General features: G+C 32.5%; 1 protein-coding gene across 2 annotated transcripts in view; it reads right to left on the bottom strand.

Annotated features, from left to right (window-relative positions):
- The window catches only part of LOC108725984 (neprilysin-11), a 29,578-nt gene extending 9,333 nt beyond the window's left edge, over positions 1–20,245 (bottom strand). The window contains exons 1-3 of one of the 2 annotated variants that reach the window (XM_018453321.1): positions 19,804–20,245; positions 11,663–11,754; positions 587–654 (exon numbers count right to left, since the gene is read on the bottom strand). In XM_018453321.1, the coding sequence (XP_018308823.1) occupies positions 587–654; positions 11,663–11,674 (80 nt within the window). In that variant the 5' untranslated portion in view covers positions 11,675–11,754; positions 19,804–20,245. The remainder of the gene's footprint in view (positions 1–586; positions 655–11,662; positions 11,755–19,803) is intronic. The other variant, XM_018453322.1, reaches the window with a different exon arrangement.
- Positions 20,246–23,951: the final 3,706 nt, after the last annotated feature.

Genomic DNA, 23,951 nt, shown 5'->3' with positions numbered 1-23,951 from the left:
ATATATATATATACTCGTATATATATATATATATAAAACAATTAATATAATTTCATGACTGTTTACTGTTGAATTTTTTTTCAAAATGCATAAGAAACTGTTACAAAAATTTAATTGTTTATTAATACTTTTAATACTCAAAATATAACTAATTAATCACTATTAACTTTTCTGTATTAAATTTCTATACGGGAAGATTATTAGACACATAATATTCTTAAAAGAAATATTTATAGAAAATCATTCAAAGCTCTTCAAGTCGGTATTCGGAGGCTTTTTAACATGGATACTACTTGAAACTATCACAAATCAGTAAAATTATTTTATGTGACAAACACGTAACTGAAGAAGAAGAAAAGAAGCAAAATTTAAGCAAATAGTTATTCCATTAAGCGTTTCATAAAACCTTTGAAAGGTTCATAAAGACACAAAACGGTGTTTAAAGGCGATATTATATTTAATAGACACGTTTTAAAAGAGTATTAGTATAAGCAACTAATAGTAAGTAATCTAAAGTAAGAAAAGTAAGAAATAAGACAATATATGTTATTGATTCTTTTTTAGAAGTAAAGAGAACACTTATTACCACGAGACATCCGAGTTTCCTTTCGCGTTCTCTACCATGTCTCTCTCATTATCCTCCGGGTCGTTCACCTTCAAAAGAAAAATAATGACATATATTTCATAATAATTGCCTGTCCATTTCTTCACATTTTCTTATTCTATTAATACTAACGAGCGTGCTATCGAAGAATGTACCTGTCGTTGCATCTGCAACATTATATTTAACTCCGAAGTAACGAAACATTAGCGCACCGCAAAGCTACTTTGATCTAACAAAGAAGCAATATCTTATGACTTGATTTCTACGCTTCGTGCCATGAAAACGCGAGAGATCAAAGTGCAACTAAAACAGATGCATCTCGCATAACTTGATCTGCAGGGACCTTGAAGTGACTCTACGAGAGCGAATTCACTGAAAACAAATAACTTGATTTTCTTGAATTGCATTCTAAGTAGAGAATAAAAATTCCACTGAAAAATCCTCATAGAAAATTTTAGATTTAAATAAATCAAGATAAAAAAAAGTTATGGAAAAGGTTTTCGATATTATTTATCTATTAAAATGTTGTGGATACTGATTCGATTTTAATAAAAATAACAGTTAGTGTCTATTAATGTCGCCAAATTTAAGATTCTCTGTCTTGTTAGCATGATAAATAATATCTTCAGCTTGTTTTCTAATGGCGTTAGATGAGCAATGACAGTAGAGTATACTTAAAAATAGAGTACATTTAAAATGGAGGAATGCTGATAGATGTACGCGAACGTGCATCCAAACAATAGCGTTCTCGTGCGCTTCGACGTTTAACTCCGCGTTTGGCTCTTACGTAAGATCGTTTTTCATTTATTTTCTACGTCATTGTCGCGAATAGCGATTTCAACGATTCCGGATTTAATAGGATGAGGATCACCTGGCAGGATATTGAACACGAGAAGAATAATGACTGAAGCTTAATCCCGTCGATTCTGGGGCAAGGTGAGTGTATCGATCAAACGGTTTTAACGCCGCGACGAATGATGATACCTCGCCGATTTAAACCATGTAGTATAGTCACTCTTTCCCGCCGTGTAATTACGGCGTGCGTGAAACAGGTCGGAAAGAACGATCTCATAAAACGCATTGTCCTTCCGTATAAAAATTCTATTGGATCTAATGGATTTTATATCATTGGTTGCCTTACCGTCGGAATAATAAATTATATGTTATAAGATAAACTTGATTAAAATCACTTTGGAGTTAATTGACATAACAGCATTTTGTTTTTCTACTTTTAATACCAGACAACTCTTTGAATATTTTTATGAAAAATAACCTTTTTTAACATCTGAAGTAGTAAAAAAGGAGTTAACCAATCTTAAATTCAGTATTTACCACTTACTTCTAAATTATTCTTCAATTATAATATTGACAAATCAAAAATTTCGATGACTCATCCGAAACAAATAATGATTTAAGACGACCTAATTCCTAAATCATTCAGCTTCATCAAGTTTGATTAATTATGGCCGACTCTAAATGTTCCTCGTGTACGTACTCCATCACTTTATCTCTCTCTTGTCAGAAAAAACACTTAACTTAAAATTAATGAAGTATAAAGTTGCCACAGCCAACTCCAATATGGAGCAGTACGTCTCTGACTTTCTTCTCTCTCTTCTGATTATTTTCATTAATAAGCACGTTTCTAAAGTATCTCCTTTCGTTTCGCATTACTTTATTAACCCTTTCACTGCCGATGATTCTAACGATTACATTCTAACGATATCATTTTATAATTAATGCATGCAATGTAACTTTAATACCTACGTTTGCAAGCTTTTCTTTTATTATATATCGCATTATTAACTTGAATAATATAATTTTGCAAGATTTCTAAGATTACGCGCTTCTCTAAGATTGAGAGCATATTAAATCAGAAGATACTGGACCTAAAAGAAATTTTCAAGATTTAAGAAAGTACATCTCTCCTTTTCAAGACAGATTTTACGTAGATTAATAGCCGCTATAATTTAATTGCTTCTTTCTGGATCGTGTAATTAATCATAATAGTAGATAAAGAATTCAGATAAACGTGATTGATGTTGTTTGACGTTGCTGAAAACGGTCCTAAGCCCTCGGGAAGTTACACAGCCTGTAGCTTCATGTTTACTCGAGATACAAGAATCTGATTTTCCGCGTGTTGTGCAGACACATTGGCGGGCGTCCGACTTCGACAACGTTCCCATTATGTGCTTCAATCTATCGAATCGGCAAGCTTGATGCGAGAAACGCCGGCGCCTTTTTCTTGTCTTTCTCTCTCTCTCTCTCTCTCATATGTCTATAAAGTAAACCATACGAACTTACGCAATCGTATATCTGCTTTATTCTAGTTTCCCTTTCCTTTGTTCAAGTAAACAGACCGATTCTCTACAATATCATCGCACCATGAATCCAAGTTATTTCTAGTTATTCTCTCTGTTTATTTTTCTTCTTCTTCTCTTTAATCTAGATCCTGAGTCTGAGTGGAAAAGAGTCATTTGTGCATTTAGCAATCGATTAATATCAGCTGTAATAGATCGTGAATCTATATAGGTATTGAGAACATATTTTTCATTATTTTAAACTAAGAAGCGCCACTAACGGTCTGAACGTTAAGATGTTGAACTATTCTAAATTCATTTAAATGAATTAATTTCAGAAATTATAATTGCGTGCCGATATGGTTGTCGGACTTTCAACGCAATCAAATCTGAAATATTAATAATCCCCCCAAATTTCCCAACTTAAAAACTGTAATAAACTCCGAGAGAGTAAGAAAGTAAGTAAGAAAGTCCGACAACCATATCGGCACGCAATTATAATTTCTGAAATTAATTCATTTAAATGAATTTAGAATAGTTCAACATCTTAACGTTCAGACCGTTAGTGGCGCTTCTTAGTTTAAAGTAATGTATTTAACATAAGCGATCTTTCAATCTTATTATTGTTTATATTGTTCATTCATTATTTTATAACGCAGAGATTCAATCGTTATAAAAAGAAAAATTAGTAAAAAAATCTTTTCTCTCAAAAACAGAGTACGCATAACTGTGCTTGCTTTCCAGCAAGGACATAGTCAGACACTGTGCTTGCTTTCCAGCAAGGACATAGGCTACGTTTACACCGTACATTTAGGCCGTGGCCTATACAATAGATGTCCTTGTTTATTCTGTTGGTTAAACAAAGACATCTATTGTATAGGTCGCGGACTAAACGCATGGTGTAAACGTAGCCATAATCAGACACTGTGTTACACAGTGTCTGACTGTGTCCTTGCTGAAAAGCAAGGTGTGTTACACAGTGAGTCGTTTTATCCTTGTTGTTTGCCAACGTTAAACAAGAATGAAACGACTCACTGTGTTACACAGTGTCTGACTGTGTCCTTGCTGGAAAGCAAGGTGTACCTTCATTGTAACAATCGCGATATATGTATTATCTCCTCTTCCTGTTTCCCTCGTCATAATAAGACAATTAATCCAATTTTTAATGATCGTACTTAACGCAGGTAGTAATGCACGGTCATAGAATGTCTATTTCGCTTTTGTCATTACCCCCTCATGCTCAATCGTCGTTACGAGAATTTTTCATCGCATGATAGCGCGGAAAAAATCACGGAAATTTAAGGAGGACATACGAAAATGACATTATTCGTCACGATAAATGTTTTTCATTCAGATGGTCATTCGCAAGTGGCCTAGTCGGTAATTATCATCGGCCTCATCGTTCACTTCCGATTCGCGTCCTTGCGGTCCGGTAATTATCATCCGACTAATGTTGCTTCCGAAACGATGTTGTTCTTGTGTAACGTAAGATTTTAATGTCGAGCCAAAAGGCTGAGGATGTAAATTCCATCAAGCGAGCGATTAGCACCGCGTTTGACATTGGGTTTCGCGAAGGATTGATGATGGTATCGCAATTTGTCTTGATAGAGGAAGTACTCGCCGAACTGACTCACGTTCGCGCATCGGGAAGAATTCCTCTTCCTGTCGTCCTTAGAGGCAATCATTGCAGGCGAGACGATGACTGATTTTGCTATGCATCGTCGATTATCTCTCAACGGGAGGCCGATGCTTCGCGTCGGCCTCCCTCACCTTGTCTCGTTGCGGGATATTGCGTATAATTAATATTTTACGTCACGTTAACAGATCCTTTCCGCGACCGATGCGACAACGAAACGGTAAACAACTAGAACCCGGCGCACGTAATTTAATCTTTTTCTCATATCATTTCAACGAAATCGTGTGATTCGTGGAAATAAAAAAATGCAAAGCGAAAGCTCTTAACCACAGACTTACTTATTAATGCCAGTTTATACAAATATTAATCTTTAATCTCGGTTTAATTTACTCTTCATCATTTTCTAATTCTTTATTTAGAACTAGAAAAAGATGAAAAATTAATTGAACCGAGATTAAAATTAACCTACATCGGTAGAAATAGATATTAGAATGGATAAAAGAAAACGAAAAGTATAAGTTATATATAAATTGAAATTGAAGTTGACTAACATTGGTAGAAACGGAAGCTTCTCAAATTCCAGCGCTAGTTCATGCGTGTAAATTAATTGTACGCTGAAATATTTATAACTTGTGTCACTTCCAAAATAAACAGCTCAATTTAGAAATTTGGCTAGTTTAGCGTGGGTCGTTGTCTTAAGAATTCTCTTCACCAAGAAACTCCTACGACGTCTCGACCGACTCATTATTCTCGTTTATGTTCACAGTCTGTTCTGAGAGGCGAGTGTATTTTTCTTAGATCGTTTCCTTACGCAAAAAGATACGACAGAAAAAGATACAACATGAACGTGCCGTAACATCTCATTCGTTTAGTTTCTCCATGAAAAAATGCATTTAATATGTTTATATCTTGATGACATCGCGTTGAAAAGTAGCGTTTCGCAGGAAACAAATCAGGTAGAGAAAAAGAGTCTAGAAGTGAGAGTTTAGACGCCGTTTAGATTTTTAATCGATCCATCATATATTTCAGGTAAATATTGCAAAGAAATTTATATTTTACTATTATTTATTTTATCTTACTTGTTATGACAATGTAATAATATTCATATGAATTCATGGAATTAAATTAAATTCATTTTTATATTATTAAATTGCATTAAATATTAATTAAACCATAGTCATTTAAATAATTTTACACAGTGTCCTCTACTGGGAAAAATCTGAAAAACTTGGAATTCTCAGGGAATTTTTTTTTACTCTTAAAAATTCTGGAATTCTCATGGAATTTTGTTGAAATTGTTAGGGAAATTTTTCGAATTCTATTTTTAAATTTAAATTCTATTTTGTTTACAGAATCATTTCTTTGACGATTTTTTGATAAATACTTTTAAATATATTTTTTGATACAAGTTTGACTAAACCCTATTGCCAGATAGCAGCCGATCAGCCGTTTGTGGTATATTAACAGTATGTGAAGGAATAATACATGATCTACAATAACAGTCGTAGTGGTCGTATAAAAGTCTGAAATCGTAAGAAATTGACCAATCGTAGTCAAATGTGAGGAGAATCCTATACATAATCGACTATAATTGGTCAATTATTTACGATTTCAGATTTTAGGACTACTAGATTTCTATTGTAGAAAACCTCGCATATGCTGATTCTATGATGAGTCGATAGTCGATAGTTTTAAGTCTTAAGGTGAACGCACATAAAAGTAGAAGTAAGCAGTAAACAGTAAGCAGTAAGACGTAAGACCGCCATCTTTTATATGTACAGATATACTGGCAATATTAATTGCCTACTTCGTACGTCTTACTGTTTACTGTTTACTTCTACTTCTATGTGCGTTCATCTTTACCGGTGAATCAGTGAAGTTGGCCAACTTGTACGATTAAAGATGCTTTTTTTCATGCTGATGCTCGACGCTCATTTTTAGTGTCAAATAAATCACGTGATCAAAATTGACGTTATTAATATTCGTGAATTTTTATCACGTTATCTATTTTGAGGCTAAAAATGAGGATCAACTTGAAAAGGCATCTTAAGTAAGACTACCAATTTTCTTAATACTAGCTAAATTCGAATTTTCGAAAATGTTCAGAAGGAAGTAAAGGTTAAGTTGGCCAACTTGTACGATTAAAGATGCTTTTTTTCATGCTGATGCTCGACGCTCATTTTTAGTGTCAAATAAATCACGTGATCAAAATTGACGTTATTAATATTCGTGAATTTTTATCACGTTATCTATTTTGAGGCTAAAAATGAGGATCAACTTGAAAAGGCATCTTAAGTAAGACTACCAATTTTCTTAATACTAGCTAAATTCGAATTTTCGAAAATGTTCAGAAGGAAGTAAAGGTACTTAACGAACAAATTCAAGCTTTAAAAAAATGGATTTCAGTATTTTGTGTTGTCTAAATGTTATTTATATACTTATAAATATTATTTATATATCTTTTATTTTTTTTTAAATATAAGAATTATATTTTTTATCACATTGTAAACAAAAGTTATGTTTATATATATAATACGTATATATAATACTTATATAATACTTGAAGAATTCTAAGATCAAGAATCTTTCAACTCGAGAAAGTGTGATAATTATTTTTAATAGTATTCGCGATTTTTATCCGACGGTTAATGATGAACCTAATGGCGGCAAAATTATTTTTTAATTGATGACTGATGCTGCAAAATGTAGATCGACGGGGAAGATGACGCCTAGTAGGCTACCTTCAAAAGTGACAAACACGTATAAGGTCCATACACAGCCTCGCGCGTTCTGATATTTCGCAAGTGGAGCGCCTGAATGCTCCATTGAGAGGATCCTATATCAGCGACACGAATGTAAGGTCGTAAATGCTGCCAGATTGTTGATGCTTGAAACCTATTATCGCCCTATTACTTGACAATACAATTACGGTAGTAAAGGTGGTCAGTGACTTCTGGCATCAACAACCGTACCTTCACAATATCATTTTTTCTCCGTTTCTTTTACTTATACGCGAACTGCACGCGTTCGTTGAAATTATTCCCGTTCCCCGACTTCGAAGTATTCTGTAAATCTCTTTACTTTCGCAAAATCTAGAGTTTCATGGATTCCCCTCGCTGAGAAAAATTTCTAGTTGAAAATGAACAAACTAGAAAATTCTGATCGTATTAAATCAATGATTTGACAATAAAAATTCTTGTTCTATCTCAACTAGAATTGTAATAGGTTCAACGGAATACGCGCGGGACATCCAGGTTTGAATTTTGGCTGCGGTAATATTTTTTGTTATAAATTAAATTATTTACAGAGATTTAAGATGCTTAGATTAGCATCTTAAATTATTAATATCCTTCTAAGATGCTTATTTACATAAAAAATTATTAAATTGCTTGTCAGTTTAATATGTAATATTACTACTTTAGTTCTGCTCATGATTGCGTTTCAAGACCGAAAAGATTTCGGCATGCTAAGATTCGCTTTCAGTGAAAATAGATTTATTTCTCTTAATTGATGTAATAGATTCAACCAGAAAATTCCGATTTATCCATTTCCAACCAGAATTCTAATTAATGTAACCAAATTCTTTTTCTAGTTCTGATCGTATACGCCAGATTGTACAGAATCGACGTCCCGACTTTCGCAGATCTTGATAGATTATCGACTACTTCACAGTAAGTAGTCTAGCCAAAACAGAGAACAAATGATAATCCGTTTGTACATTAGTTAATTTAAGCGACTGATATTTGATATACATATTTCTGACGCTGCGATAGAGACACGCGAGCCGTAATCGCTGCTTAACGAGCTTCCGGGGAAGGGCTTCGTGGAATTCACTTCAAGTGCTCTTCTTGCCATTGACTAAAATTTCTCGAGCGAATCTCAACTTGCCGGTCGCTCGATCGCGAATCATGTCCGCACGCTCCACTTCTTCCGCTTTATTTCTCGCCATCGAAGAATCACTTCTGTAACGATCTCGCTGGAATACGGAGGCAATGTGCTATCCGTATCATAGATAACGGATGAACCGATTAGACAAGACGAACGGATCACAGAGCGGAAGAAATAGAGAATAAACGCGACCGTTTATGTGAAAAGGAATTTGATAAAATTATCTGAACTAATTGAATAGTTCAGAACTATCTGAACCAAACATTGAAAGAGCCTAGCAGCGTCAAAATCATAGTTCAATCTCAGTTTTCGATAGTACATTTTTTTACCTACAGCGTTATTTATAATCATTTCTAATTGGAGAAACCATTCGATTAAAAAAACAAAGAAAAAATGCGTGAACTGCGTAGTCATGTCGCAAAAGGGGATAATAGATAATCGCCGTAAATGGCATCGCTTTATCTGCCTCGAGCATGAATAAAATGTGATATCCGATGTTAGCAACTGGTCTTATTTTAATTATCCTTCACCTGCACGCGATTGACCTCTTTTTCCGTCAAATAAGAAAACCAGAATTGGCTGCAGCAATGTTCGACTACTTCGATTACTGTGATTTCTAACGAAGTATAATCGAACACGGCAGTTTACTTTTTCCTCTTAATTGGATTTAATCGAAGAAAAAATCGATTGATCGATTGCAGGTCGAAAATCTACAATCGCGCAGAAATAAAATTTATTTAATATCTAATGATAAAGTTCCAAATATCTGAAATAATGGTAGCTGCAAGTTCATTGAAAATCAATCGAAGAATTAAAGAAAATTCTTAAAACAATTTCCACTTTTAATTACATATTTTAATTAACCTCCAGTTCCACTTTGACAAAAATATATTCGTTTGATTTCTTTTCGATAAAGACCAAAATTGGATAAATTACAATCATCATTTTGCACTGTGACAAAAATGACGATTAAAAAATGATTCAAGATTTTTGTTCTTTGTCGAAAAACGATCGAATGAGTGCACTTTTATTTAAATTGCGATTGTACTTCAAAGATGTTTTTTTAAAATTAGCATCGCGCGAGCACTTTGCTCGATAATTTCCATTCGTGACATGAAAATAAACGTAAAACAAGTCGCAACTATTTACGCAGATTGGATCGCCCCACCTTATCCGCGGTGATAAAACAGTTTAAATGCGTAGATGCCTTATGTTTTATGTAGAGATCGGCACACGTGCCGTCGAGAAAAACGAGATGTACGCGGATGCTGACGGCGAAGTGAGACGAAAGATCAAAAAGTAAACTGTTAACACAGGTGGAATGAAACGCCGCATTTGCAAATTACGATCTATAGTTTTAAAGGATCGGAAAAAAACCCAATTTTGTCAATTTTTTCGCAGATTTTTTCGGTTTTTTTTCCCAAGGATAGAAACATTCATTTTGGAAAAATTCACACATACTATAAAATCTACCACGTTTGTTTCTCGGTTCTTTCCGTAAAGAAAATAATTGCGTACATAGAGTACACAGTGGGACAAGTTAACAGAAATTTTGAAATTGTATAAAAGATTGAGGTCGCATCATGTATTCAATAAAACATACAAAACATACATTATTGCACCATTAATATAAGAATTAAAAATATAGAGTCCAAACATCATGTTTATATGATAATAGTAGGTCTAAAAAATAATTTGGATTTAAACTGAATTCGTAACTAAATATTTGAAAAAAAATAAACTACAAAGAGACACTTCAGAAGTTCATTAGACCGGAGTGTGACAAATTAGAGTTAAAAATCTGTCCACTTAAGCTTTGCCATGTACTAAAGGAAGATTACATTAGATTAGGTTTTACTATAAAAATAAAAGAATAACTAAAAAATTTTAATAAAAATAATGCTACATGATTTCATAGATTGCATTAATTTTATAAAGGAAGTTACTATTATTATGTCTTTTACGTAGCAAAAACAGCAATTTTTCGAAAAAAAACCGAAATTTTTTCAATTTAAAAAAAGCGGCTTTTTTAAAACTATATTACGATCACTTCTATAGTTATGTCATTTGACGTATCAAGTTTTTTACTGAACTCTTTTTTTCAAGTCCGATAGCGTTGAATGGATTCCGCCAGTTAAGTTCTTAATTCGTTATTCTCGACGAGGACAAACGTCTTTCTCGTAAACAAAGACCCGCGTCGTCGATAAAGTAAGACAACCTTTCGACGTTTATTCATTAGTTAGAAATAAATTTAAATAAATCACACTTCCAATTGCGCATTGGCTTCCTCCGACGCGAAACGAATGTGAAACGAGACTGTTAATACTATACATGAACATTTGGATTTGCATCAAATTTCAAGTACTCCGCTCTTCGATTCGGAGACGATTTTATCTGTCGACGCTACTTTACTACACGACCGCCGATCTGTGTCTTTGCACATGACGAATAATTATTCTATCGAGCAAATATCCGTTAAAAGAAAATTTTCTCGAAACAAAGGAAAAAGGATATTACTTATTCTCTCTGACATATAACTATTAATTTATAAATCAAACGGGAAATATCATATTTTCTTACAATAATATACTATGACAATAAGAATCTTTCCAAGTATCAATAATTAAAAAATATGTACTTTTCAAGCATCATACAGCATTTTAGAAGCGCAAAGTCTGTCCGCTTCCTAAGAAACTTGTCTTTGTCCAAAACTTACTGAGAGAAACTGAATAAATTGAATTAAATTAATTGATTAATTTTACTTTTTTATTTAATTAAATAAAATTATTAATTAATTCGATTAATTAATTTAATTTTTATTCACGATGTAATTCCGCGAATGAAGCGAAGCGTTTGCGCGACGCCTGCAGTTTGAAAAATCGATTTCTGACAATTGTGATTTATCAGAAAGAAATAATCAAAGAATATGAATCATCTCATTTTCTAAATATAAAAAAACAAAATCTTTTCGTATCAATTCGTCTGTAACGACGTTGCCCAAGAATCTAGAAGAATCGCGCACGTATTTGCAAGATAAATAAATCCATGAATTTTACGTTCTGGTCGAAGAGGAAAAGCCGGTATCAAATTGGCTAAGGAATAGTCAGCTGAATTTTAATGGGATCTTGATGAAACGATCGAGCACAATGGCTCGCCTAAATCTGGCTTATCCCCGTCCCTATCGGCACGTTTGTCTCCTTCAACATTACTCGGATCAGGAAGCACGTCGCGTCTCACCTTGTATCTCATTCTCGCGTCTTCTTGGCCGTCCCGTCCTTCCAGCCTCTATCTTCCCGTCCTTCGGTCCTTTACTCTCTCAACCGACGTGTCTGCAAAAGGAAGAGATGAATTATTATTTTCAAAAATGTCCCCGCGTCTCATCAGACGCGAATGCGACGGCGGTTGGTGAATCACCTGTTTTGCATTGAATGACAGAACGCGATCGCTTTTTTTTTCTCTTTCTTCGTTCGTCGCGATTTCTTTGTGAGGACACTCGCTTGCGCGATTTGTCCTCCACAGAAGACAACGACGCGACGCGACGCGACGTCGCGAAAATGAGGTATAATGTCGTTGTCTGCCTTCCGAAGGAAACTCTTTCTCTTTCGGTCAAAATTTATTCAGTTTTCATTTACAATTATTTTATTTCGACGTACTTGAACGTACAAAGGTTTTGAATTTTGTGTCCTGTGAAAGAATCCTAGGCGAGGCGCCATTTGTCCCGATTTAGCATATATATCAACATAATTATATTATAAATATAATAACATAAATATATCTATATTAAGCAATAAGAATCTTATTTTTAGACCGTACAATGTAAGAAACACAATTAATAATAGAAATTCAACTGCCTATACCGGTCGAAGCTAGATCTTTTAATGCTTTAAATAATTCAATAAATGAATTATATATATATACTATATATGTACTTGCTTATATAACATATTTGTAGTTCTACAAACTGCGCGCCGAATTGGTTTTCTGGACTTATAAACACAATTAAACTACTGGAATAATATCACGAATTAAATTAAATTGACAAGCAATTCTTAAATAATTTTGATGCACAATCAAGCATCATATTAGCAAAATGTTATGTGCTGAAAAACTGTAAATAAATTTATTGCGAAAAATATTACCTCGGCCGGGAGTCGAACCCGGATCTCTTGTATTCCGTACGAGCGTCCTAAGTCATTAATTAGACTACCGAGGCCTTATCTATATTAACGCCCGACTTTTCATTATCTGATTAATTTGTTTTTAGATTTAAGACTTAATCTTACTTAACTCGATGATAATGTACAAATATAATGTACAATGTAAACATTGTGTTTTCTATGATTAATCATTAAACTAATAATTTCATAGTGGTAACTTTAAAAGTTATTCACTACAAAACCATCAGTTTAATGATTATTATAACTATAGATAGAAAAATAAAAATTTTTACGTTATAATCATAAGTTAACTAGCAAATAAAAAACCAAGCCTAAAGATCTCTTTCACCAGTCTCGGATTAAGTTTATCATGATTAACTTGCAGTAGTAGATTATTGTTTGACTTTTTAATTGATTTTATTAATAAATAAATATTTTACTTACACTGTTAAAAATTTCATGAAATTTAATATACTTTTAATTTAGACAATTTAAACTTAATTTCATGGCATTACATTAAATGTAATGTATTAATTTATAACTGAAAAGTATATTTGTGTACACGTACATGAAATTTAATGTATTTTTTATGAAAATTAATGAAATTTAATGTACTTTCCAGAAAATGTTACGAAAAGTACGTTAAATTTCATAAATTTAATGTACACGGTCATTACATTTAAGTAACTACTGTAACTTAATTTTCAGTTAAATCATTCATTACTTTTAATTTCGTTCATAACCACGCTTCATTTACACATAAAGGAAGCTCGTGGTCACATTTCTAACAATGTACATAGCTATATATACAGTGAGAGCAAAAAGTATTCGTACAAGGAAATTTATTATAAAAAAAAGCCTTATTTGTAGAAAATAAACATTAATTAGCAATTTTATACAATGAATATATTCTATTCTAACATAAATGATCGTCAATTAAACGTTGAATCGACATCAAATTGGTGTTGAAATCATCGTATCTATATCGATTTGATATCAATTCTATGACTCATTTCTCGCTGGATAATATTTACTTTTTAAAAATAAAGTTATTTAAAAAAATATTTTCTCTGTATGAATACCTTTGCACTCACTGTATATATATGTATATATATATATACATTTAATTTATTAAATTTAATTTATAATATTATAAGGTGTTTTTGTAATCCACCATATTCTAATGAAAAAATTCCGATTTTTTTTTGTTGTGTCCCGATTTTAAGGATGACATTTTGAAATTGACTAATCAAGAGTTGATTATCACCCTACTTGCACGTCGCCGAAACACAATTAAGCGTTCGGACATTGGTTCGACAGAAGGATGAGCCATTAGCCTCATGGTAAATTCCGAGAGTTTGAAAAAAGAAACGGATGAGCGCACGTGGACTTTTACCGGATGCGAGGACTTTGATAGCGCGGATGTGCCCGCCGCTTTCATAATGATTTACCTTTCTAGGATTGGCATGGTACATTAACGGGTTAACGAATCGCGCACCGCTCGATGGCTCGATTGTCTCTCAAAACGCTTTCGTTTCCATGAGAGCAGATACGCGCGAGCGATCTACTATGATACGCGCTTTAGAATGTTATTATAAACGATTTTTCACGTCAGAGCGGATCGTACTGGAACCGTCTCGGATTTCCAAAGAGAAGTCTAGTTTGAAATGCATTCAGGAATATTGCACGAGAGATTCTCGTATTCCATTTTCTGAGCATTCACCGATGAGCGTCAGAAAACGAGGGGATCTACCTCGATTAGCGGGTTAAGCCGCGCGGAAAAGATACTACACGTCTAATCGCGTAGCGATTCACTCCCTTTTGTGCCGCGAAATTGCGTCGTGAAATCGTCGAGATCGTTATTAAATCAGATGCATCCCAGCGGATCGATGAAAGCGTGCTGCACGCAGCTCAGCTCTCGCTCAGGATCGGCGCTGCAGAAATACTGCATGCACACCGAACACACTGCAGAGTATTAATATTATCAGTATTGTACGAGGTACAGATACTAAAAAAATAAAATACTTATTAGATACTTTAAATATATTTATTATTAATTGTAACATAAGATTTCAGAATAAATAGATTTTATGTATTCATTTATAATTTCATGTGTTCGCACACAATATTTATGTATTATTGTATATATTTTATACGTATATACCCCTACAATACGAAATATTACAGCAATATTGCAAAAATATTACTTTGAAAGATTGTATAATAATATTTCATAAAACATTGCTGCAACATTATGCAATATTTCCATAATTAATTTAGTTTTATTAATTGATAACATATTATTGCTTAGCATCACGGTCCAAAATACATATGATAAAGCTATTTTAAGTGCTTGTATAATTCTGTATAAATTTACATACTATACGTACAGTGAGTTCAAAAAGTATTCGTACAGAGAAAATATTTTTTTAAATAACTTTATTTTTAAAAAGTAAATATTATCTAACGAGAAATGAGTCATCGAATTGATATCAAATCGATATAGATACGATGATTTCAACACCAATTTGATGTCGATTCGACGTTTAATTGACGAATGATCATTTCTTGTTGGGTAATTAACAATTTATTCATAAAGAATAAAATAGACTGTATGTTTCTTAAAATTATATATGCCAAAAAGATGTGTATTAATTATAGAAAATATATCATCTTAAAAATAAGCGGAAATTAAAAATTGTATTGTTTGAATGCTCAAAAAGTATTCGTACAGATGAGAAATTTGGCTTTTAAAATCAGGAATACATGCGAAGCTCGTTTGTTTATATTAGAATATATATTATTATAGAATAGAATATATTCATTGTATAAAATTGCTAATTAACGTTTATTTTCTACAAATAAGACTTTTTTTATAACAAATTTCCTTACGAATACTTTTGCTCTCACTGTATGTAATCCTTTAAACTGCGCGCCGAAATGATTTTTCGGTCTTGAAACGCAAACTCTACTGAACTACCGCAATAATATCACGAGTTACATTGTGTAGTAATTTAACAATTCGATAGAGTCCGACCGAAACTGAACTGAAACACTTGGCTACGTATCAATTTTCAACCGAAACCGAAACCAAAATTAAAAAATAGTAATTCTATAAAGGCCACATGTATAGAAATGCTCATATATCATATACTTTTTCTATATAAATATCATAATTTATTGAAACAATAATTAAATTTCGACCGAAATCGAAAACCGAAATTTCGGTTGTATGTCAATTTTGGCCAAAAAATACGATATCGTATAATCGTATAAGTACTTTTTCTTCGTAAACATCATAATTTAATTATTGAAACAATAATTACGCATAAAATTAATATTTATGAAGAAAAGCTGTATAGTGTCGAAACTGACACGTAATAGGTAGAGATGTAAAAAAACGGTATTTTTTACTTCGGAGAAAAGTATAAAGTAAAAAACGGTATTTTTGACCAAATTACATAAAATTCATGAAAAAATGTTTAGAATTCGTGTTAAATATGTAGAAGAAATAGAATTCATTTTTCTCTCTCTCTTGTTATTTCGATGCTATTTAATACTTTTGTCTTTATAATTTTATTGCTGTCTCACTAATTTAAATTTAGAATATGTATAATTACAATCACAGTATACAACAGTCAATTAGTCTAGTAAAGTATTATTTGTATTAATAACAGTATGGACCACTTACTTAACTTTTAAAATTGAAGTACAGTATAAAATATCATTCAAATAATAATGAAAGGTAAGATATATTTATGACCACCGGCATTATACTATATATTAATTATTATATAGTATTTTAACCTTTATAATTATTTTTACACAGAAAAGTCTAAAGTTTTTTTCCGTCGCTTACATCTCTAGTAATGAGTGTTCGTTTTCAGTTTCGGTAAAAGTTTCGGTCGGACTCTACAATTTTCGACTACGATGTTCTTACGCATCTTAGAACGATCTTAATAACGACAGTGAACATTACTATTACATTTGTAAATACAGCAGAAAAACCTGCCTAGTGCGCAGCGAAAAAAACCGAGAAAATATCTATGTGAATCGATCAATTTCCTTAATTCAGTCACAATTGAAAAAAGTGCTGAAAAAAGATTTAAAGTTTCATCACTATAGATACATGATTGTACCCAGGATTTCAATCAGGGGAGGAGAGGAAAATTTATCTTCGAAACTTATTAAAATAATAAATGTTAATTTGACTCTTAGTAATCAACATAACCGAAAAAGGAAGGGCAAATAAGAGTCGAACGCGGTATTTCGTGCGCCAAAAAATTAATTTGTAATATAAAAATAAATATAATTATAGTAAGAGCCGTTGCACTCCTTGCAGTCCGGTTAATTTCCCGAGTCGTCAAATTGCGTTTATAATTATTGTCTGCGGTAAACAATCCACTTGCACGTCCTTGATGTCTCGTACATCACAATACGTTATGCCTATCGTTTAAATCCGACCCTGCTATCGCACTACGTGATGCTTTCGATTTCGCGTCTACTAATCGTATCTGCCGTCTGTACGCATCTTGCGCGAAGGAATCGCTGGTGCAACGATTGCGTTACACTCATCTTCGATCATTTAAAGATACAATATTAAAGTGGATGACTACAGATACAGTTATTTCTTATGCAACAAAATGTCTACAGTTGCGGATATCGTGAATTTGCCATCCAGATATGAAATAGAGCATTTGCGGACATCATGGACTTTCAAGCGACCAAGTGAAACAAAATCATTGATGTACGGAAGAAATAAAGTTATCATTTTTTTAACATTATATATGATTAGTAAAATTATTGAATTCTTATGTTATATTAAATTATTAATATTTAAATTAATTATAAATAATTCAATTAAATTAATAATTAAACAAAAAAATAATTTGTCATATATTTATAAAAATAGTAAATTAACATTTATTATTAATCAACTAAAACGCTTTTTTGTATTGAAAATAATTTTCTCTTAAAAATTATATAAACTATATAAATTAATTTTTCTGGATTTGTCGTCAATAAAGTAATTAGACTTATTTTATATTGCTAAAAATTAATTTTTTTTTAATGCAAAATTTTTATATGACCGTCTCGGAATAAGAGCTCAATTTTGACACTCGAGCATTCGCTCGTTAGGAGAACGAGGCTATCTCGAGAATATTTCGGACACATGAATCTTATCGAAGTCCACAGGATGTTGAAGATATAAACAGACAACCTCGGAGAATTTTTTAAAGAAACGGCCTCTTTGTACGGGCGCATGAAGAAAAACGCGCGAGGGGCCGCGGTGTGCAGCATCCGTTTTAAAATCTATTCATAAACACACATACACACACACACACGAGACGCGTATTAAAAAGAAACGACGTTACGTTCGTTTTCCATCGTGAGAGATTCGCGTAAATCCGAAATTTAATTTCTTTAAAACGAGATAATACACCGACCGCTTTGGCGCCCCGCCAGAGGATAATTTAGTACCGGCGAGACGCTTTTGTTGAAAATATATATTATTAATCTTGCGCGTATTTTTTCAAATATATTTTTCCCAACTTCTTTATAACGTTTCAAATTAGATTAAGACGCACTTGGTGCGTCCTATGATACATATTAAAAACTTTCCAATAAAATATCACGCGAGAAAAAAGAATTAAAATTTGAGATGCTAAATACATTATAAATTATACTTTTTTTCAAGAGAAAAGAATTCTAATTGGTGCATCAAAAAATTCCAAGAATTTAAAAAAATGAAAGGCTATTCTTAATTATAAATGTATTTATAGCATTGCTTTGAGTTAATATGAGTCGAAAAACGATAATCACAAAACGAGCATAACAAACTTTGCGATCTGTGACATCAGACAACATATAAAAAATTCAACATTAAATATATTCTTTATTATATGAGAAATATTTTCGATAAACTCTAACTTTATATAGATTCAAACAAATATTGTTGAATACAAAATAAAACGTCATTACGACAACATCTAACAAAGATGCAGAATTACTTGAAAGAAGAAAACAATCTTATTGACACGCTACTTTTTTTGATTGATAAATTTCAATTAATGGTCAATATTTACTAGCTAAGATTTTTAATTTTTGAAGAGTTGCAATTTTTTTTTCTTTTATGTAAATACAAATTCATGCACATGTACTGTGATAACGTTTTAAAAAACTTAGTAGAGTGTGCGTCATAGTACGGCTAAACTATATCAATAGGTATTATAGCTATATATGTACGTATACAAGATTAGAGAAGTTCACGTCTTATAAAAGGACCTTCGATCTCTCAACGTTTATTATCCGCGTCGCGTGTGTATGAAAATGTTTAACACTGGTTTAATATACATCACGTGCATTCCTGAGAAATTTGATATCTCGCGTAATAAATGAATTTTGCATAACGATATTTGTAAAGAGAATCATATCGTAAAATTTATAACGTTAAAAATGTTTGTTCTCTACCTTAAAAAAACATTTTTGAACGTTTTTTTAGTCGTATGAAAAATACTTAAGTAAATGTAAAACTAAAATCTTCCAATCATAAAAGAGTTTTACAAAATAAATTATAATATTTCTCAAAATAACGTAACTGGATATAATTTAAAAGTTAATAACGTAATATGAAAAAATAGAATACGTATAAAAATTGGTCGAGTTATAATTACTGTATTAAAAAAATCGAATGATACCGAGAAATCGTTTCGAGACCATTTAATTCTATAATGTAGATTAATTTTAACCTCGATTTAACTTACTGTTTATCTCTTTCTAGTTTTAAAAATTAGAAAAAGATAAAGAGTAAAGGCTGTGGCACACGATGAATGTTTTTCTTCTAAATTCCTTGCATTTTAATAAATTACCAGAAATTCTGCGTTTTGTGTTTGTGCAATTTTAATAAATAATTGTTACAACAATACCAACTAAACATTTACTTACAGTAAATAAATATTTACTCAACAAAAAAATGATGTTTAAACCAAATGAATGGTTCTTTTACCAAATGAATATACGTTTACATTTAATATTTAGTTAATAGTATTCAAATAAATATTTATTAAAATTTAGTAAATTTTTTTCAGTGCAAGCATTCTACACGATGAAAAAATGCATTGTGATCCCCGGATTAAGTTAAAGCAAAATTAAAATCAATCTACATTGTTAAAAATAAACATCAATTTTTTAATATCTCGCGCGAAGTATCGACAGACTCACCTATTCGCAGCTTTCTTTGATGAAGCTTTTCACAAGCGCATATTAAAATTTCGTTCTACGCGCCGTCTGTAGATCCTCCAGTTGAAACGAATAGACTCGGCGTGCAAGAACGAACGAAAATACGTCTCTTCCTCTCGACTCGCGATTTTGTTTTCCTCCGTGTCGCCGCAGCCGCTTCACGTCATCTCTTCGTGACTCGCGCGAGCTTCGCTATTTTTTCTCTTTCTCTCGCTGATGTTCCTCTTTTTTACTTTTCGGCAGCCGCGTACGTTTCCATGTGCCGGCTGCGGCGGAGGATACGACTCGAGGCGAGGACCGCTAGTAAACTAAACTGAAGTTTCGGCTTGCGGAGGAGTGACTCTAATCTTCGAATCCCCCACTATTTCCGCGCCACGATGTTCCGTCAGGAGCGGATTGAATTGCGCGGTGTGCGGTTCAACGAGGCCGTCGTGCGGAACGCTATCTGTGACAGTTTTCAGAAAGAAATTGTCAGTGTATCCATTATTGTTAGTACACCTTCAAAATTGAATTAGACATTTTCATTGTACTGCACGTGTGTTAAGCGGAATAAATTTCAGTAATGCATACATACGTTCGACTAGTTAGCTTCCTTTATGATTATTTCAAATATTCACTATGTATTATTTAATAATTTTATTACGTTAAAGTTAATAAATATTACATATATACATGGAAAATAAATTTCTAAATTTTTATTATGATTATTCATCTAATCAATATTAAGTTTTTGATTATGATACGTAGGTCTCGATCAATTTTACTTTATTTCCCGATTCTTATGTAATATAATCTTGTCATTTTTTAATAAATATTAGTGTGTGTCGTATCGATCCATCGTGTGATAACATCGTAATCTATTAATAATTTGAAATAGTTCTCACTTAATAACAACGACAATAACAATAATAATAATAATGATAATAATTTGATGTATTGCGTGTAAGGATTATCAATAGATATTACGTGTATATAAAATCATGGTAATCATTGAAAATAATATCCAAATTTGCACAAAACGATACGATTTTCCAAGCGGGCACCCGATGAAGGGTTGCCGTCGATCCCGATCGGTCGATGTCGTAGATCTTCGCGTTTCCTCGGCGGCGTTTTAAAAGAAGAGACGCGGATTTTACTATCAGCATTTGCCGCAAGGCCTCGGAGGCGGGAGGTGTACATCACGCCGCCGTACCCCAGGCACGGCGCCACTCCTCTCTTCCTGTGGACGCACAACGAATCGTAATTGGCCCCGGCTTACTCCCGCGGATTAGATTGCAATTTATCTTGGCCTCTTTGACCCGACCGTGTGCTCTGGTGTGCTCCCCTCGGCCTCGCGAGCGCGTGGGTCGCCGGTCGCGTAGGGCTCAGCTCGCCGCACGCGTATCCTCGCCATTCCTCGCCTCCGTGCGGCGGCGCGGGCGCGTCGCGTGCACGCTCGTTCAGCTCGGCCGCAGTGGCCGCACGCCAAAAAGAGGAACTCGCGAAAAACGTTGTAGCTATAGTATTAAAGGATCGGAAAAAAATCCAATTTTTTCGGTTTTTTTTCCAAAGGTAGAAAAATTCAATTTGGAAAAATTCACTCGTGCTCGTAAAATCTACCACGTCTGCTTCCCGGTTTTTTCCGTAAAGAAAATAATTGCGTATAGGATACACAGCGAGATAAGTTAACAGAAATTTTGAAATTGTATAAAAGATTGAGCTCGCATCATGTATTCAATAAAACGTACAAAACATACACTATTGCATCATTAATGTAAGAATTAAAAATAGAGTCCAAACATCATGTTTATATGATAATAGTACGTCTAGAAAATAATTTGGATTTAAACTGAATTCATAACAAAATATTTGAAAAAAATAAACTATAAAGAGACACTTCAGGAATTCATTAGACCGGAGTGTGGCAAACTAGAGTTAAAAATCTGTCTACTTAAGTTTTGCCATGTACTAAAGGAAGGTTAGATTAGGTTTTACTATAAAAATAGTAGGATAACTAAAAAAATTTAATAAAAATAATGCTACATAATTTCATAGATCGCATTAATTTTATAAAGAAATTTAGAAGTTACTTATTATGTCTTTTACACAGGAAAAACTGCAATTTTTCCAAAAAAATCAATTTTTCGGGAAAAAAACCGAAATTTTTCCGGTTTTTTCCAACAAACAACTTTGAAACAAGCTTTTTTAAAACTATAGTTGTAGCTGGAAAAGACGGTGCGCGGTATGCAGTCGCGAGAATTAAATATTCACGTCGAAAGAAATCCTCGCAAAAAACGCTGTGTGTGCAACTGAAAAAGATTTTGGTCCATCGAAGCGTAATAGATACGCAGTCATGTGAATTAAATATCTTCGCTGTAACATTATATGTATATCTATATCATATTATAGATTGTCGATACTTTAAAGCGCGTAAAGAGAATTGTTAGGTAGCGAAATTCAAATTAGTTTGCGAAGCAGATTTTGGAAATTTAATTAGAACCTGAGAATTTAAATTCCAGTGAAAAATTCAATCGTTAAGTATCATGTATTATAGGTATAAGGTGACTATCTCTATTTTTTTCTATTCATTTAAGACAAATTATATAAAGAGATTTAAATTACCTATTTTTTGTGCAACAATTAACGAAAAAATGTGATCATTTATCATCGTATGAATATACTATATGAATCGTATTATATATTAAATATGAAAAAATATTATTTTAAAGACTTTTGTTATGAATAATCATGAATTAAACGCAATGTAAACAAATTCTACGTATTTCTACTTGGCAGAAATCGTGGTGTCCGCATATCTACTCATTGTGTGTCCCTAATTTTTGCTTATAAAACTGTAACACATTCAGTTTCGTTTTATTTATCAATATTAGGTTCGATTATGAGTTTATTAATCTTTTACAAATGAATAACGCTTTCTTTCAAATTTTTGAACACATATTTTCATACAAAACGAAGCATGTAAATAATAAATAACTAAATAGATAACTCTTTATTAATAATATTAATAATATTAAATGTAATGAGTCGAAAAAGGAACTCATAGTTGAACGTAATGCTTATCACCTATTATTTCCACAAAAAAGCCACAATAAGTAGCAGAGAAGGACGAAGAAGTCCGTTGTTTGTTGAAGACACAAAAACTTTTCATGGAATGGTTGCAGATTTTGCTTACTGGACTTTGTGACTGGACAAAATTCAAATCACTAATGCTTACACAAATCAATAGCGTCACGACCGAAGTTGCCAATGGTAACGACTACTCGAATTATGATTATTATGAAATTCATTTTTGAATACATGCTGCTACTTGGCGAGCAGCGAGCCCATACAACTCACACGAGAGTATATAAATAATTTATATAAATAATTTATAATTAATATTTCTGTAAATTATTCTATCAACTGAATATTTATATTAAGAAGAAAAGTTCATAGTGAGTAGAAATATAGGGACATTAACCTTATGTACATAATGACAGTTAGCAATGAAGTTCTTATTTTCCATATATGGCTAACACTTTGTGATTATCAATCCTTTTTTTAAAGATTTCTATACATTTTTTATTTAAAAAATAGAATACATATCTGTGTGTGTGTGTGTGTGTGTGTATACAGGGTGTCCCGAAATTTCCGCATTCGGAGTACAGGAAATGATACTTTATGCTAAAAGAAACAATTTTTTCCTTTTACAAAATTGCGTCTTTGCAGGAGAGCAGGTTGAAGTTAACGAATAAGCGCAAATATTATTTATCGGACACAATTTTGCTAAACGAAAAAGTTGTTTGTTTTAGCATAAAGTGTCATGTCCTGTACTCCGAATGCGGAAATTTCAGAACATCCTGTAAACACACAGATATGTATTCTATTTTTTAAATAAAAAATGTATAGAAATCTTTAAAAAAAGGATTGATAATCACAAAATGTTAGTCATATATGGAAAATAAGAACTTCATTGCTAACTGTCATTATGTACATAAGGTTAATGTCCCTATATTTCTACTCACTATGAACTTTTCTTCTTAATATAAATATTCAGTTGATAGAATAATTTACAGAAATATTAATTATAAATTATTTATATAAATTATTTATATACTCTCGTGTGAGTTGTATGGGCTCGCTGCTCGCCA

The sequence above is a fragment of the Mycetomoellerius zeteki genome, unplaced genomic scaffold (genome assembly GCF_001594055.1).
Source record: "Mycetomoellerius zeteki isolate Tzet28-1 unplaced genomic scaffold, Tzet1.0 scaffold377, whole genome shotgun sequence".
Lineage (NCBI taxonomy): Eukaryota > Metazoa > Arthropoda > Insecta > Hymenoptera > Formicidae > Mycetomoellerius > Mycetomoellerius zeteki.
The sequence above is the reverse complement of the archived record's forward strand: the minus strand, read 5'-3'. Positions and strand labels throughout refer to the sequence as shown.